Source organism: Ylistrum balloti, unplaced genomic scaffold, assembly GCF_031769215.1.
Source record: "Ylistrum balloti isolate Yb309-2 unplaced genomic scaffold, AGI_CSIRO_Ybal_v1 Utg370504, whole genome shotgun sequence".
In the NCBI taxonomy this organism is placed as follows: domain Eukaryota; kingdom Metazoa; phylum Mollusca; class Bivalvia; order Pectinida; family Pectinidae; genus Ylistrum; species Ylistrum balloti.
This window is the reverse complement of record NW_026782326.1, coordinates 771328-783655: the sequence shown is the minus strand read 5'-3', so window position 1 is coordinate 783655 and position 12328 is coordinate 771328. Positions and strand designations below refer to the sequence as shown.

The 12328-nt window shown below is 34.8% G+C and overlaps 2 protein-coding genes across 2 annotated transcripts; both read right to left on the bottom strand.

The window, feature by feature from the left end:
* Window positions 1-1318: 1318 nt before the first annotated feature.
* Window positions 1319-12253, bottom strand: LOC132555532 (uncharacterized). The gene is made up of 10 exons (XM_060219879.1): window positions 12207-12253; window positions 8852-8947; window positions 8105-8641; window positions 7526-7751; window positions 6448-6618; window positions 4879-5038; window positions 4494-4624; window positions 3354-3461; window positions 2513-2660; window positions 1319-2263 (listed from the first exon to the last, which is right to left on the bottom strand). The coding sequence occupies exons 3-10, from the start codon at window positions 8437-8439 to the stop codon at window positions 2133-2135; spliced, it is 1410 nt and encodes a 469-aa protein (XP_060075862.1). The 5' UTR covers window positions 8440-8641; window positions 8852-8947; window positions 12207-12253; the 3' UTR covers window positions 1319-2132.
* On the bottom strand, window positions 9009-11998 carry LOC132555533 (tRNA-specific adenosine deaminase 2-like). Its single transcript, XM_060219880.1, has 2 exons — window positions 11911-11998; window positions 9009-9600 (listed from the first exon to the last, which is right to left on the bottom strand). Exons 1-2 carry the CDS (start codon window positions 11916-11918, stop codon window positions 9078-9080), a joined length of 531 nt encoding a protein of 176 aa, XP_060075863.1. The 5' UTR covers window positions 11919-11998; the 3' UTR covers window positions 9009-9077.
* Window positions 12254-12328: the final 75 nt, after the last annotated feature.

Sequence of the window (12328 nt, the reverse complement as noted above, 5' to 3'; positions counted from 1 at the left end):
ATGACTGAATTTGACTCAGAGTTATGACAGATTTAGTCGGAATTTGACTCAGAGTTATGACAGATTATGACTGAATTTGACTCGGAGTTATGGCAGATTTAGACTGAATTTGACTCAGAGTTATGACAGATTATGACTGAATTTGACTCAGAGTTATGACAGATTTAGTCGGAATTTGACTCAGAGTTATGACAGATTTAGTCGGAATTTGACTATGAACTGAGTGAGATATGTGGAAAGTGTTCCCCCTAGAAACTACTGCACACACAACAACCACAAACAGGGAAACACATTGCACACCATTGTGAACTACACTGGTCTCCTTGGTTCCAGGCATTCAAGGACCTGAGTTTGGAAATCACCATCATGTCAAAACTTAAAAGGTCGGGCGGAAAGTATGTCAAAAGAATCTAGAATTCATTTCACACAATGTTGTGTCTCTTTTTACCAAGAAGTCTACTGACAAAGCATTCAGTATCACTCGCAGCTGCTTGGAGATAGATAGATCTTTGCTAAAGAGCACAACCTTTCGCCAATGCCGAGGCAATGATCTGTTGACAACATATTAGAGATAATTAAAGAAGGGCAACAAAAACTAATATTAGAATGCTTAGATCAATACAGTAAATACCACCAAATTCTCATACAAGGAAGAAATCATTGATGATATGTGCTTACTAGACACCCATCCTGTGAAGGGAAATGACAAAGTATTGGTTTATTTGAAAAAGCCACACACAGACACACTTGATACTGATAATTTTTTACTGATGAAGGTAACAGTGAAGACTTCATAACATCACACATAATTTTAACTGGTTGTGGTACAAAAACTTCTATTCAATAGGATTTGCTCTTAAAACATCTAACAAGCAATGGGGAAACAAGTTGATATTCATATGTCCATGTCGAAAATTTCAGTCAAAAGCAAACTTCCAGTCAAATTCATTAAATTTCTTTATTATGGACAGACATTCTTCATTTGAAATTTCTTTCAAAAGCAAAGCAAAGTTCCAATCAAATTCATTAAATTTCTTTATTATCGACAGAATTCTTCATTTCAAATTTCAGTCAAAGGCAAACTACCAGTCAAATTAATTGAATGTCTTTGTTCCAGACATTCTTCATTTGAAGGAAATGAGGCATATATATCACAGTAAATAAAATCATGTAGCTTTTATAGATTTTAGTTAAAAACAAGCTCATCAAGTGTTGCTGAAGCAATACATTTCCCCTACCTGCCCCAACAAGCTATTTCATTGTGATGTTTTATAAATTTCCAGAAAATAGTGAAATTTGTCCAAGATAATTTGATAATTTAGAAGTGTGTTAAGTTTGATGGAGCTGTTGGAGCGCTGATATTACATTCACAGATGCAGGGACGGACAGGGAGAATAACTAAAACTCCCCGTTTCCACCTGTAGGGGACTTTAAAACATTTGGTATAAGATCAGAAATTGTTGCACCGGTGTATGTATGTAACCAAAATATATCTAGTCTTGTCAATATGTAGTTGTAAGGAATTCATATGCATGATGGCAGAGCAAAAAACTCCCGACAGAACCCGTAACATGTATAAGAATATATCTGTATCAAAGACTAAAAATATACAATATCAAAAGATCAACAATGGATAGTCATCTAAGCAAAGAACAGTATGGCTTTTAAAATTTTGTAGAAAAAGTCATCCTACAGAGAGATAACTGGAGTTACAACAACACATGTAATTGACAAGTAATTTTTATCAGCGAACTAGATCATGCACAGTATCAATAAATTATAAGGAGATTAGAATATTACCACAGCCCAAAAGACTATCTACTGTACACGTTTGATCAATTATGACACTACTACTACTCTCACTCAACATATCGATCACTGAAACAATAAAAAATCCTACAATGTTACATAAAGTAACAATTTTTTGAAATAAATTCAAATGTAGATGAAATAAGCAAAAATTTTAAAAAGTGAAATTCCAATCACTCAAGTTTGTTCAAATTAAAATTTGAAGAAACAGGATCATCCTCTATCTGATACCAATAATTATCTAATAATTCTTCATACAGTCCTAAATCATATCCAGACACAGCATTTGTACAGAATAGTCTTGATGACATTCTAATATACACTCATTCAAAACGTGACACATCACGTCCATAGAGAATTGTCTTTAACCAATCCAGTGGTACTTGCATCCTTAGTCTCCAGCTTCCCAGACGAGTGAGATAGGCTGAACGCCACAGTAGCCAAGAGGTAAACCCTAAAATCATAACAAAACATATATTTTTGAAGTATTACTGTAAATATTATCATCAATTTCAAACATCGAATATTTTCTTTCAATCAAGACACATATAAAAAATAACTTCACGCTGACAAAGCATCTGCCATTTATTGAATCTCTCAGTTGTATAGCAAGTAGCCAAGTTTTCTAAAGACTAAACAAAATTCCATCTCTAAATGAAATCCTGATCATAAAAACAAGTATGAAAATTGTAGGAGTTCCTACCTTGCATTTTGACCTGTGGAACATCTGTGAGACCTTGGTACCGACCTATGTAGGCCAGCATTCCCATACTCTGGAACTTGAATGGCTCAGATTTGGGATCAGATTTAGCTAGCTGATTTGCTAAGTACCTTCCTTCTCTCTCAGCAACCTACATTTGAAATTAAGTAAAGTCATATAACCCCACTAATCTTATATAAAGTATTTGAATAATTCAAATTATATTCATGGTCAGGTAAAAACATGTTGGATAAAAAATAACCAATATTTCTCAAATTTTTGAAGTTAAGAAAGGGTCTGATTTTTATAGCTTAATGCTGAAGATTTAAAAAGGATCCTTTGTATCACACTTGTTTCCTAGTAAGTAAACCACATCCTGGTCCAGTTCTTAGTTACTGCCAAAACTACCAACTAAATAGAATGACTGCATCTTTGCACTAAAATTGATTTTGAAGGCAGAAAAGTATAGGACACCTGATGCTCTCTGGTATATTGATATCAATATGAGAAGTTTTATACAATTAACAAATGACCACGTACTTCCAAAGTCAGGGTGTAGTTTAACACATTCACAGGTTGTCATGCCATCAAAATAAAGTCAGTAGAGAAATTACGGAGTTTTCTAAAAACAATTCTAACATGTATAATCTTCAGAGGTATTTGTGAACTGAAAACTTTTATACTTGAATCAACTGTAAAAGAAACCTGTAGAACATCTTCCATCGAAACAATGGTCTTGAACTTTAATTAATGACCCTAAAATCTTAACATTTCACAATTTACTTGTCAAACGATTATGTCATAATTATCTCATAGCAGAAGCATGAAATGTTTGATAACTTACCTGGGCTGTACAAGGGAGGGGCATGGTCTCTATATCAGCACAGTCACCGAGGGCAAACACACTCCCACTAGAATCACCCAATACATTCAGGTATTCATCTGTCAGAATCTTATAAAATGAAAAAAAAGTACTTCCATAAACACAAAGAAACATGGTACAGCTCCATAACATAACTACATAACTAATTATCAACTATGACTGGCAGTTTGGGAATGTAATCATAAGTGTCTCTTCATAACAGACTGAAATACTATCATATAAAATTTCTACTTGGTCTGTTTTACTCTAATTAGTAGTCAATAGAAAAGCTGTGACACCGAAGAACCAACCCGTCCCTGTTTTTTTTAAGGGACGTCTATTAACTCTACATACAGTCTAGTAACCTACCTGTCCCTGTTTATTTTTAGGGAAATCTGTTGACCCTACATACAGTCTAGTTACCTTCCTGTCCCTGTTTATTTTTAGGGACATCTGTTGACCCTACATACAGTCTAGTTACCTACCTGTCCCTGTTTTTTTTAAGGGACGTCTATTAACTCTACATACAGTCTAGTAACCTACCTGTCCCTGTTTATTTTTAGGGAAATCTGTTGACCCTACATACAGTCTAGTTACCTACCTGTCACTGTTTATTTTTAGGGATGTCTATTGACTCTACATACAGTCTAGTTACCTTCCTGTCCCTGTTTATTTTTAGGGACATCTGTTGACCCTACATACAGTCTAGTTACCTACCTGTCCCTGTTTTTTTAAGGGACGTCTATTAACTCTACATACAGTCTAGTAACCTACCTGTCCCTGTTTATTTTTAGGGAAATCTAATGACCCTACATACAGTCTAGTTACCTACCTGTCCCTGTTTATTTTTAGGGACATCTGTTGACCCTACATACAGTCTAGTTACCTTCCTGTCCCTGTTTATTTTTAGGGACGTTCACTGACTCTATATACAGTCTAGTAACCTACCTGTCCCTGTTTATTTTTAGGGACATCTGTTGACCCTACATACAGTATAGTAACCTTACTGTCCCTGTTTATTTTTAGGGACATCTGTTGACCCTACATACAGTCTAGTTACCTTCCTGTCCCTGTTTATTTTTAGGGACGTCTATTGACTCTACATACAGTCTAGTAACCTACCTGTCCCTGTTTATTTTTAGGGACGTCCATTGACTGTACAAATTGTCTTGGAGCCACACCAGTACTCCAGACCACTAGACCACAGGGAAGTGTACTGCCGTCCTTCAGTATTACTCTGTCTGCCTTGACTTCTGTAAATCATACAATTTTATCATCGTGTTATACAGTCATATTTTGGTGATTTTCAATACAATCTTGATATTTCCTCTTCCTTAGACTTTTTCAATTCACCAGGGACTTATAATTCTATTACATGTCCTTTGATTTCACATACAATATCATTATTCTTCTCAATTAATTTCATTGAACTATCATGATATTTTATTCAAATATGAATTTCAAAACTCGGACAGATGATAAAGAAAAAATATCTAGTGACTTTTACCAGTGACAGATGACTGAAGCAGGGTAAACCTGTTCCGCTCTTTGATCTTCTTTTCAGCATACTTCCTGAGACGTTCATCAAAGGCACCAAGGATCTGGTTGGACTCAATGAGTGTGACCCTGACCTCATATTGCTTCTGTTTGTACAGTCTAGACACGTCCTACCAAAATTAAAATGCTGAATTAAAAAAGACAATAACTATCACAAAAACTGTAAAATCTGAAAGCTGTACAGGAAAATAGAATTTCATATCATGACATACAATTTTAAAAGAGATCAGTAAAATACTGAGGAAGAGATCTGACATGTGCAAAATGTTAGCGAAACAAAGGGCAATAACTCCTCCAAATAAAGTTGAATTTGACTGTTCTTCAAGAAAACTGCCTATCAAGGTTAAAGACATCACCTTAAAAAAACATCATGGTAAAACATATTTTGGTTTCCCAAACAAATAGTGTCAAGCTGGACATTATTTTCACTGGCAATGCTTTTACTGTAATGTCCTTTTAAGATAGATGATTATGAAAATACAAGGGACGTTACTCTTAAAATACAGAGGAATCAAACTGCTATTCAGGAAAACACTTTCTAGTGTCAGTATGATTAAGACTACCAAATCTGTGTGTAAGAAGTATAGCATAAGATTTATATGCTTGAAATACCCTTCAGCTCTTATTAATTATATTCTTGTTAGTTATATCAAAAACAACAGACCCAATAGGCCTGGGATTTGAGAATCTTGAACTGATAAGTTGTACAAGTTCAAGATTCTCACATTTGAAGTAAACTTCTGACAGCTTGAATGCCCATTCTCCAAGCATGCTATAATACAATTAGAAAGAAGTATTCTAAAGATTTTTATTCATTTGACCCTTTTGACCTGGACAGTGATACAATTGTTTTGATAACTTGGAAGCCCTTCACCCCAGCATATTATCAGCAAAATGTCATTACACTGGGCCTTTTAGTTCTGGAGATATTGTTTAAAAATTTCAACTATTTCATGCCAATGACTCTGAAAGTGTGTCAAGGTCATTCACTTGAACAAACTTGGTAGGGCTTCATCTAAACATGCTTATTCATGCCCCTTAGTATTTTGGTTATTGAGAAGAAGTTGTTCAATGTTTGCAAAATATTTTACCTCAGTCCGTGATATTGAATGTTGGTCAAGGTCTTTCATTTTAACACAAATGCTAACTCTCTAAGGATCTATCCCAGCATGCATTATAAAACTGGCCCTTTTAGTTATTAAGAAGAAGCAGTTTAAAGATGAGTATCATGAACGAGGATATCTTGGTTATTGAGAAGAAGCTGTTCAAAATATTTTAACACATTTGATCCATGCAATCAAAGAAGTGGTTCAGGGGTATCCATTTTAGCAGTCTTGGTAGCCCAACATGCTACTCGCCTAATATCATGACAATCTTTTGGTTACTGAGAAAAAGCCATTTAGAGGGAAAAGAGGATGCTGGCCAGATAGACAAATAACTGCCTTAAAACACTAATCTTGTTATAAAATATTAATGGGGCAAATCTATTGCCAGTGTTTAACTAGCAGTTCTTTGTTACCTGTTCCACAAAGTCATACAACTCTGCTCCAAATTCCACCCCTGTTGGCCCACCTCCAACTATGACAAAGTGTAAGAGTCGCTTAGCCTCCTCATAGCTTATACCAGGTTGTAAAGACAACTCAAAGTTGGACAGAATCCGGTTCCGTATCTTTCTGGCATCTGCTACCTCCTAAATTCATAACAATAAGTTTAGATATCGGTATTATCAATAATTATTAAACAAAAATTTAGCAAAAATATATAACATAGACTAATCGTAGTTACTGCAAATGTGTAAATTGATGTGTTTGGGAAATTTACACTAGATATCCTTCAGACATTTAGCTACATAAATCTCCTGCACACTTATGATTTTTGACATACGTGTATATGATACATGTATTTGCGAAACAGGTATGTACATGAAAACAAAATAATTGATTATAGATACAGAGATTCAATCGTTTAATTTATCTAACCTAACATCTGGCTATATAGCAGTATATTTATCATGAAACCACAGACATTGTGTGAAGGTCTTATTATGTCCTGCAACTAAAACAAAACATAATTAATTACCTGTGTAATTTATGCAGACGCAGATAAATTAACAGCTGAGAAAATGTCTTACAATAATAATTTTCATCATCACAGACTATAATTGTAGGTCTAGAAATGATCATTTGTCAGTCTGACCAGAGACCTATGTTAAATGTTATATACATATCCCCAGGTATGATGTTTACATTTGTTTACCAATGTGAATTGACCATACTAATGATAAACAAACTAGTCATGAATGAAAAAAATTAAAAACATGTTAATTATAATGAACTACATTAATTCTCAAAACAAATCTGAGGATCAGTAGTAATAGAACATTACACTATCAAGGGAAACAACTCTTACATATATATCTTTAAAACATACACTAAACTGTTCTGGAAATTCCATGCATTACAATCACTAACAATCCCTTCAGAAGTGAAAGTGATCATTTCCCGTAGAGTATCGAGGATGACACTACATACGCACAAGTAGAACATTAATTGCGGAAAATACATGTATGATTTACTTATTGAAACTACTAAATGTACCTTGAGGAAGAAGGAATTTTCCTTGACTCCTGGTATGTTGAATGTGTTGCTGAGTGCTCCAACACCTATCACAAGCTTGTCATAATCCAGAGTGTATTTGAGGCTAGGATCTAGAACACTCTCACATGTTATCTGTTTATTCTTCATATCTAAACTCTGGGCATATGACAAATGAAAGTGGTCTGTCTGGCGGAATCCTGTATTTCTCACCGGTTCAATTATCGATCTGAAAATGCAGCATTCATTATATTTTCACACTAATATTTCTTAATTTTAAAGGCTGAGAAAAAGAAAAATTCCTCACAATAAATTATCAGCATCTGATACAAACATCTGTCCAACAATCAACATTATACTTTGAAAACAGAAACAATCAAGTAAAGATTTACAAGATTATCTAGTGAAATGCAAAGAAATCAATTAGAATGGACCAAACATATTACACTAAAAATAATGAAGTAATTCAATGCATTGAATTTACAATGTAAATTTATCAAGTTTGACAACTAACATTTTCATCACTTTTCAAAGATTAGAGTTTGAGTGCTTTTCTTAAATTTTTTTTGTTAAATTTTGTACCTGAACTCCAATGTCCCGACTGTGGTACTTGCCAGGAGTGGTGTGAACAGGAAGTGGTTACGTGGACTCACCACTATGACATCAAACTTCTTCTTGTCAATGGACTTTATGACAGAATAACTGCCCCATCCTGACCCGAGGATTACCAGTTTAGGTCTCTTGTTTTCAGAACAGTAGCCTCTTACCGTTAAATCACAATGAGAACTGACCAGTGCGTTGACAATAGTCACATTTTGCCTTGAAGTCAAACACAATGCTGACCTATTCATATTTAGGAAATGTCCGTGTCTCCATATTTTCAAAAGTTTTCTTTGAAATGTTTTCATAGTTGACATGTTTCACTTCAAATAGTTTTTCAAAGACTCCAAACTTCAAAGTTTACATGAGATTGACAAACAGTTTCCCTCAGTGAGAAGGAATAGTCCTTAGAGATTTATCAACGATCCATCACTTAGCAGAACAGTACTTCAGCTTGCATCATGATAATCTGAAGTTAATATATCACTTAAATCCAGAACCATGGTGACCATATTAAACCTGAAAAGGAGAGAGTGAAGAGAACTCACAAATAATGACCACAATTACCTCAATTCTTTATCTTGATCAATTTTTTCTTTACTCGAATGAATCGAAGTGAGACTGAGACTTCCAAATACATTAAGCAGTGGTTATGAATGGTGTATTCCAAAACCTACATTACCTACAAAGACAATTTAATTCCTAATTCTTATTAGTCAATACACTTACAGATGTTGATTTTTCCTCAGTAGGACAAGTTATCTCCCCTTTTGTTCACATCATTTGGTTTTGCTAATGTTTTCCTGAGTTCCAGACAATCACAATCTACAAAGTAATGTAATTAATTTAATGCAGGCTGTGCATTTTTTATGGTTTATTACTCCAAGGTGTTTTCCAAATTTTTTAAAAATCTGCTTATGAAGAAAAAAAAAGTTAATAGTGGTTTTCTTCCCACTTAATCTGTGCCTTTTATCTTCCGTTTGCCATCAGGTGCATTAGTATTTTCCAATCTGTAGAAGTCCTTAAGCATTGCAACAGCTTTGTCTCCCATCACTCCACTAATGCACTGAAAGCTTGGACCAAGGGCAGGCAATTCATCCATATTAACAGACAGAACTGAGCCACACCCTCCAAACCTGTCGTTGGCACACCCATATACCACCAGAGGGATACCAACTTGTCTTAGAGCCCCTGCACACATCACACACGGCTCCACCGTCACATACAGGACAGTCTGACCGAACACCTCCTCTGGATTCATCTGATGCAAGACACACCAGGACAATACCTGGTCAATGGCAACAATTTCTGCATGCCTTGCAGCATTCTTTGTCTCATTCACTTCATTCCTACCGACACCTATGACTTCCTCTCCTTGGTAAACCAGGATACAGCCTACTGGCACTTCCTTACTGCTCAGAGCATCTTCTGCATACTCGAAGGACTTTTCCATCCATCGTTGATGTGTTATATCCATGCTGAAAGAAAATCTTCATATTCCAGACGTATTCAATAGCACCAACATTTGAAACAAGCATTTTTATCATGAAAGCATCTCTGCTAGTTTAGTTTAAACAAAACAGTATATACAGATATGCATGCTTTAAAAGCAAGAATCAAACACAGACTGTTGATGTAACTGTGAGACATTTCTGATCTCTACATTTACTGTAGGTTGAATGACAAGAAAATTAAATAACTGAGATTTTTTTTATCAATGGTCTATAATGTCTCCAGTATAATGCTCTTAGATTTTCCATAAGCTTTTAGGTAAGGTTTATGATAAAAATGTTACACTTTCTAAGTTAAAATCTCAAAACTGTAACCTTATACTATTAGGTGCAGAATTAGCCTACAACACATTTTACTGTATTTTTAAAAATTAATCAAATGGAGAAACCTACAGTCAAAATACTTTCAGCAAATAATTTCACACCCCATGTAAAAAATATAACAAGACTGCAAATGCAAACTTGCAGATTGTAATTCAATAAATGTTAATATAATAATAACTTTATGTTAATGACCATAGCCACTATATAACAGCTAATCTGAGTACATCGTGACTAAATCAGATAATCTGACCAGACAGGGATATTGTACAAAGTTTACTTACCAAAGTACTAGCTATAACTTAATCCCAATCTCTGTTGTCTGTTACCCAAGACCTGCCATTTCATTAACACTAGAGCATATACACGTTTACAAAGATTCTAAGCTTGGAATAACCTTCTTCAGAAACTTATTTCCTTATGTAACGAGCAACAACTGGATTATTCATGGGTTATCTCCTGATATATAAAATATATTGTTGCTATTTAAAATTGGCACCGATCATTAAATCTACTCTGCAAGTAGAAAATCTGGCTTGCAGGGGCAAGTTTTCTGTGGGCGAATTGATGAATCTGGGTTTATTTACATGATATTTTTTATTTTTGTTTTGTTTTGTGTTTTTTCTAATTTGTGCATTTAACCGTTTTTTTTATCAAAAATACATTTATACATACATTGATTTTTACAATAAATTTTCTTTATCTTAATCATACAATTTTTTTCACATATACACTAAAAGGCTCCAGTGCACAAACTTTCAAGATTTATATAAAACTTTTTTTTATATCTAAATCACCATCTTTCATACCACAACTTAAGATGTTTTTTGTCCTTATAAAAGGCCTTCGGCATCCATCAGCTGAAGGGATTATCACTACACCTAAATTCATAAATCTGTTCTCGATTTTTGTTTATAACTTTGTATCTGTGTTATGTTTTAAGTATGTGATGTAATTTATGTAATATTTTTGTCCTGATGAAGGGGAAGATGGCCTCGAAAATTTGACAATTCACTTGTCTGTACTGTCTTCATGACTTCATTGACCATATACATATGTAGCGGGGGACATTATATCTTGTGTAATTTTATATGATATAAAGCTGTCAATGCTTCAATTTTAGTCAGCTTTATACAGGTGTCAGGTCTACTGTAGTGTTTGTACCCTGTGTACCCGTGACCTCTCCATTGTTGTGTCCTGTCACCTGTAACCCGTTTTGTCGCAGGTCTATGTATATCACATGCAAGTTCTCCTGTCTTGTTTTCCTTGCATTTTCGTCCGTGTCAGGGGTGTTCTGTCTCTGGTGATGTGTTGTGATTGGTTCAAACTGTCTCGTATTGTCATTTTAGGGTATAAGATGCAGTATGTCTAATAATTTGGGTGCAGAGCGTTGGATTAACTTCCACAGGGTGAAAACCTCTGAGGTAGGTCGGGGCGATGGTAGCGTAATTCATTATTTTATCGGGTGGGAAGCTATATCTGGGTGGAATGTAATTTTGTATAGAGATAGATAAGTTTATGTGTTCGGTGTAAGATGGGGGTCTCTGTGTCGGTATAGACCTATGCCGTTGTTGATAATTCCTGTTAATTAATGTTTGCTGTTAAATAAATTGTTACATTTAAATTAGCAGTGTTTGTCCTCCTTCGAAAACAAAATACAAGCTGTACCCATCGAACCTGGGTTGACGGTGATACAGGACGAGACGGGACCGGGTAACTGTTGACCCCCCCTCCCCTCCCTCCTTTTACACATATATACATAACGAGCTTTCCTCTCACATAATTTATTCATTGTAAAAAAATACTTCTGATGCAACAATATTAATATGTTTCCCTGTTCCTAAACATTTTAAAAGAAATGTATCTCACTTCTTTGTGCTGTTCATGGATAACCGCATGGACATCAAATATATCCGTGTTAATGGTGTACATGTAACTGAACTAATTAATACTTACGTGTACATATCGGTTTTTGATGCTAACTTTAATATTTCGTGCAACACCGGACTACAGGCACTTGCTTCTTATCTACGCGGAATATATTTTGTTAACTATATTACGTACACATCTACTCTCTCAGACCAGAAATAATCGCGTGCCAGTGATCAGACCAAACATAACAAGGGGAACAACTCTATCATAGTATTTGCTACCAATCACCTTAACTCAAATTTAAGACACATCAAGTACACTTAGTTTGGATTAAAACTAGACATGCTTAAAATCAATATTCCCAAAATAAAAATATTTACACGTAAAAGTGACACTGTGTCTTCTGCTGTCCTACCTCGTAACCTTTCTATAACGCTGTAAAGAACGGAAGTGACGTACATGTAAGGCTTTTATGTAGGCAAATTTCAATGACGTGAACACA

Bases quoted from the DNA above. Each gene is read 5' to 3' on its own strand.
- LOC132555532 (XM_060219879.1), bottom strand. From the start codon at position 8,439: ATGTCAACTATGAAAACATTTCAAAGAAAACTTTTGAAAATATGGAGA. The intron at 4,625-4,878 runs GTAAAAGTCACT...TATGATTTACAG, and splicing joins GCTTCAGTCATCTGTCACTG to AAGTCAAGGCAGACAGAGTA. The intron at 2,264-2,512 runs GTAGGAACTCCT...TTATGATTTTAG, and splicing joins TCCACAGGTCAAAATGCAAG to GGTTTACCTCTTGGCTACTG.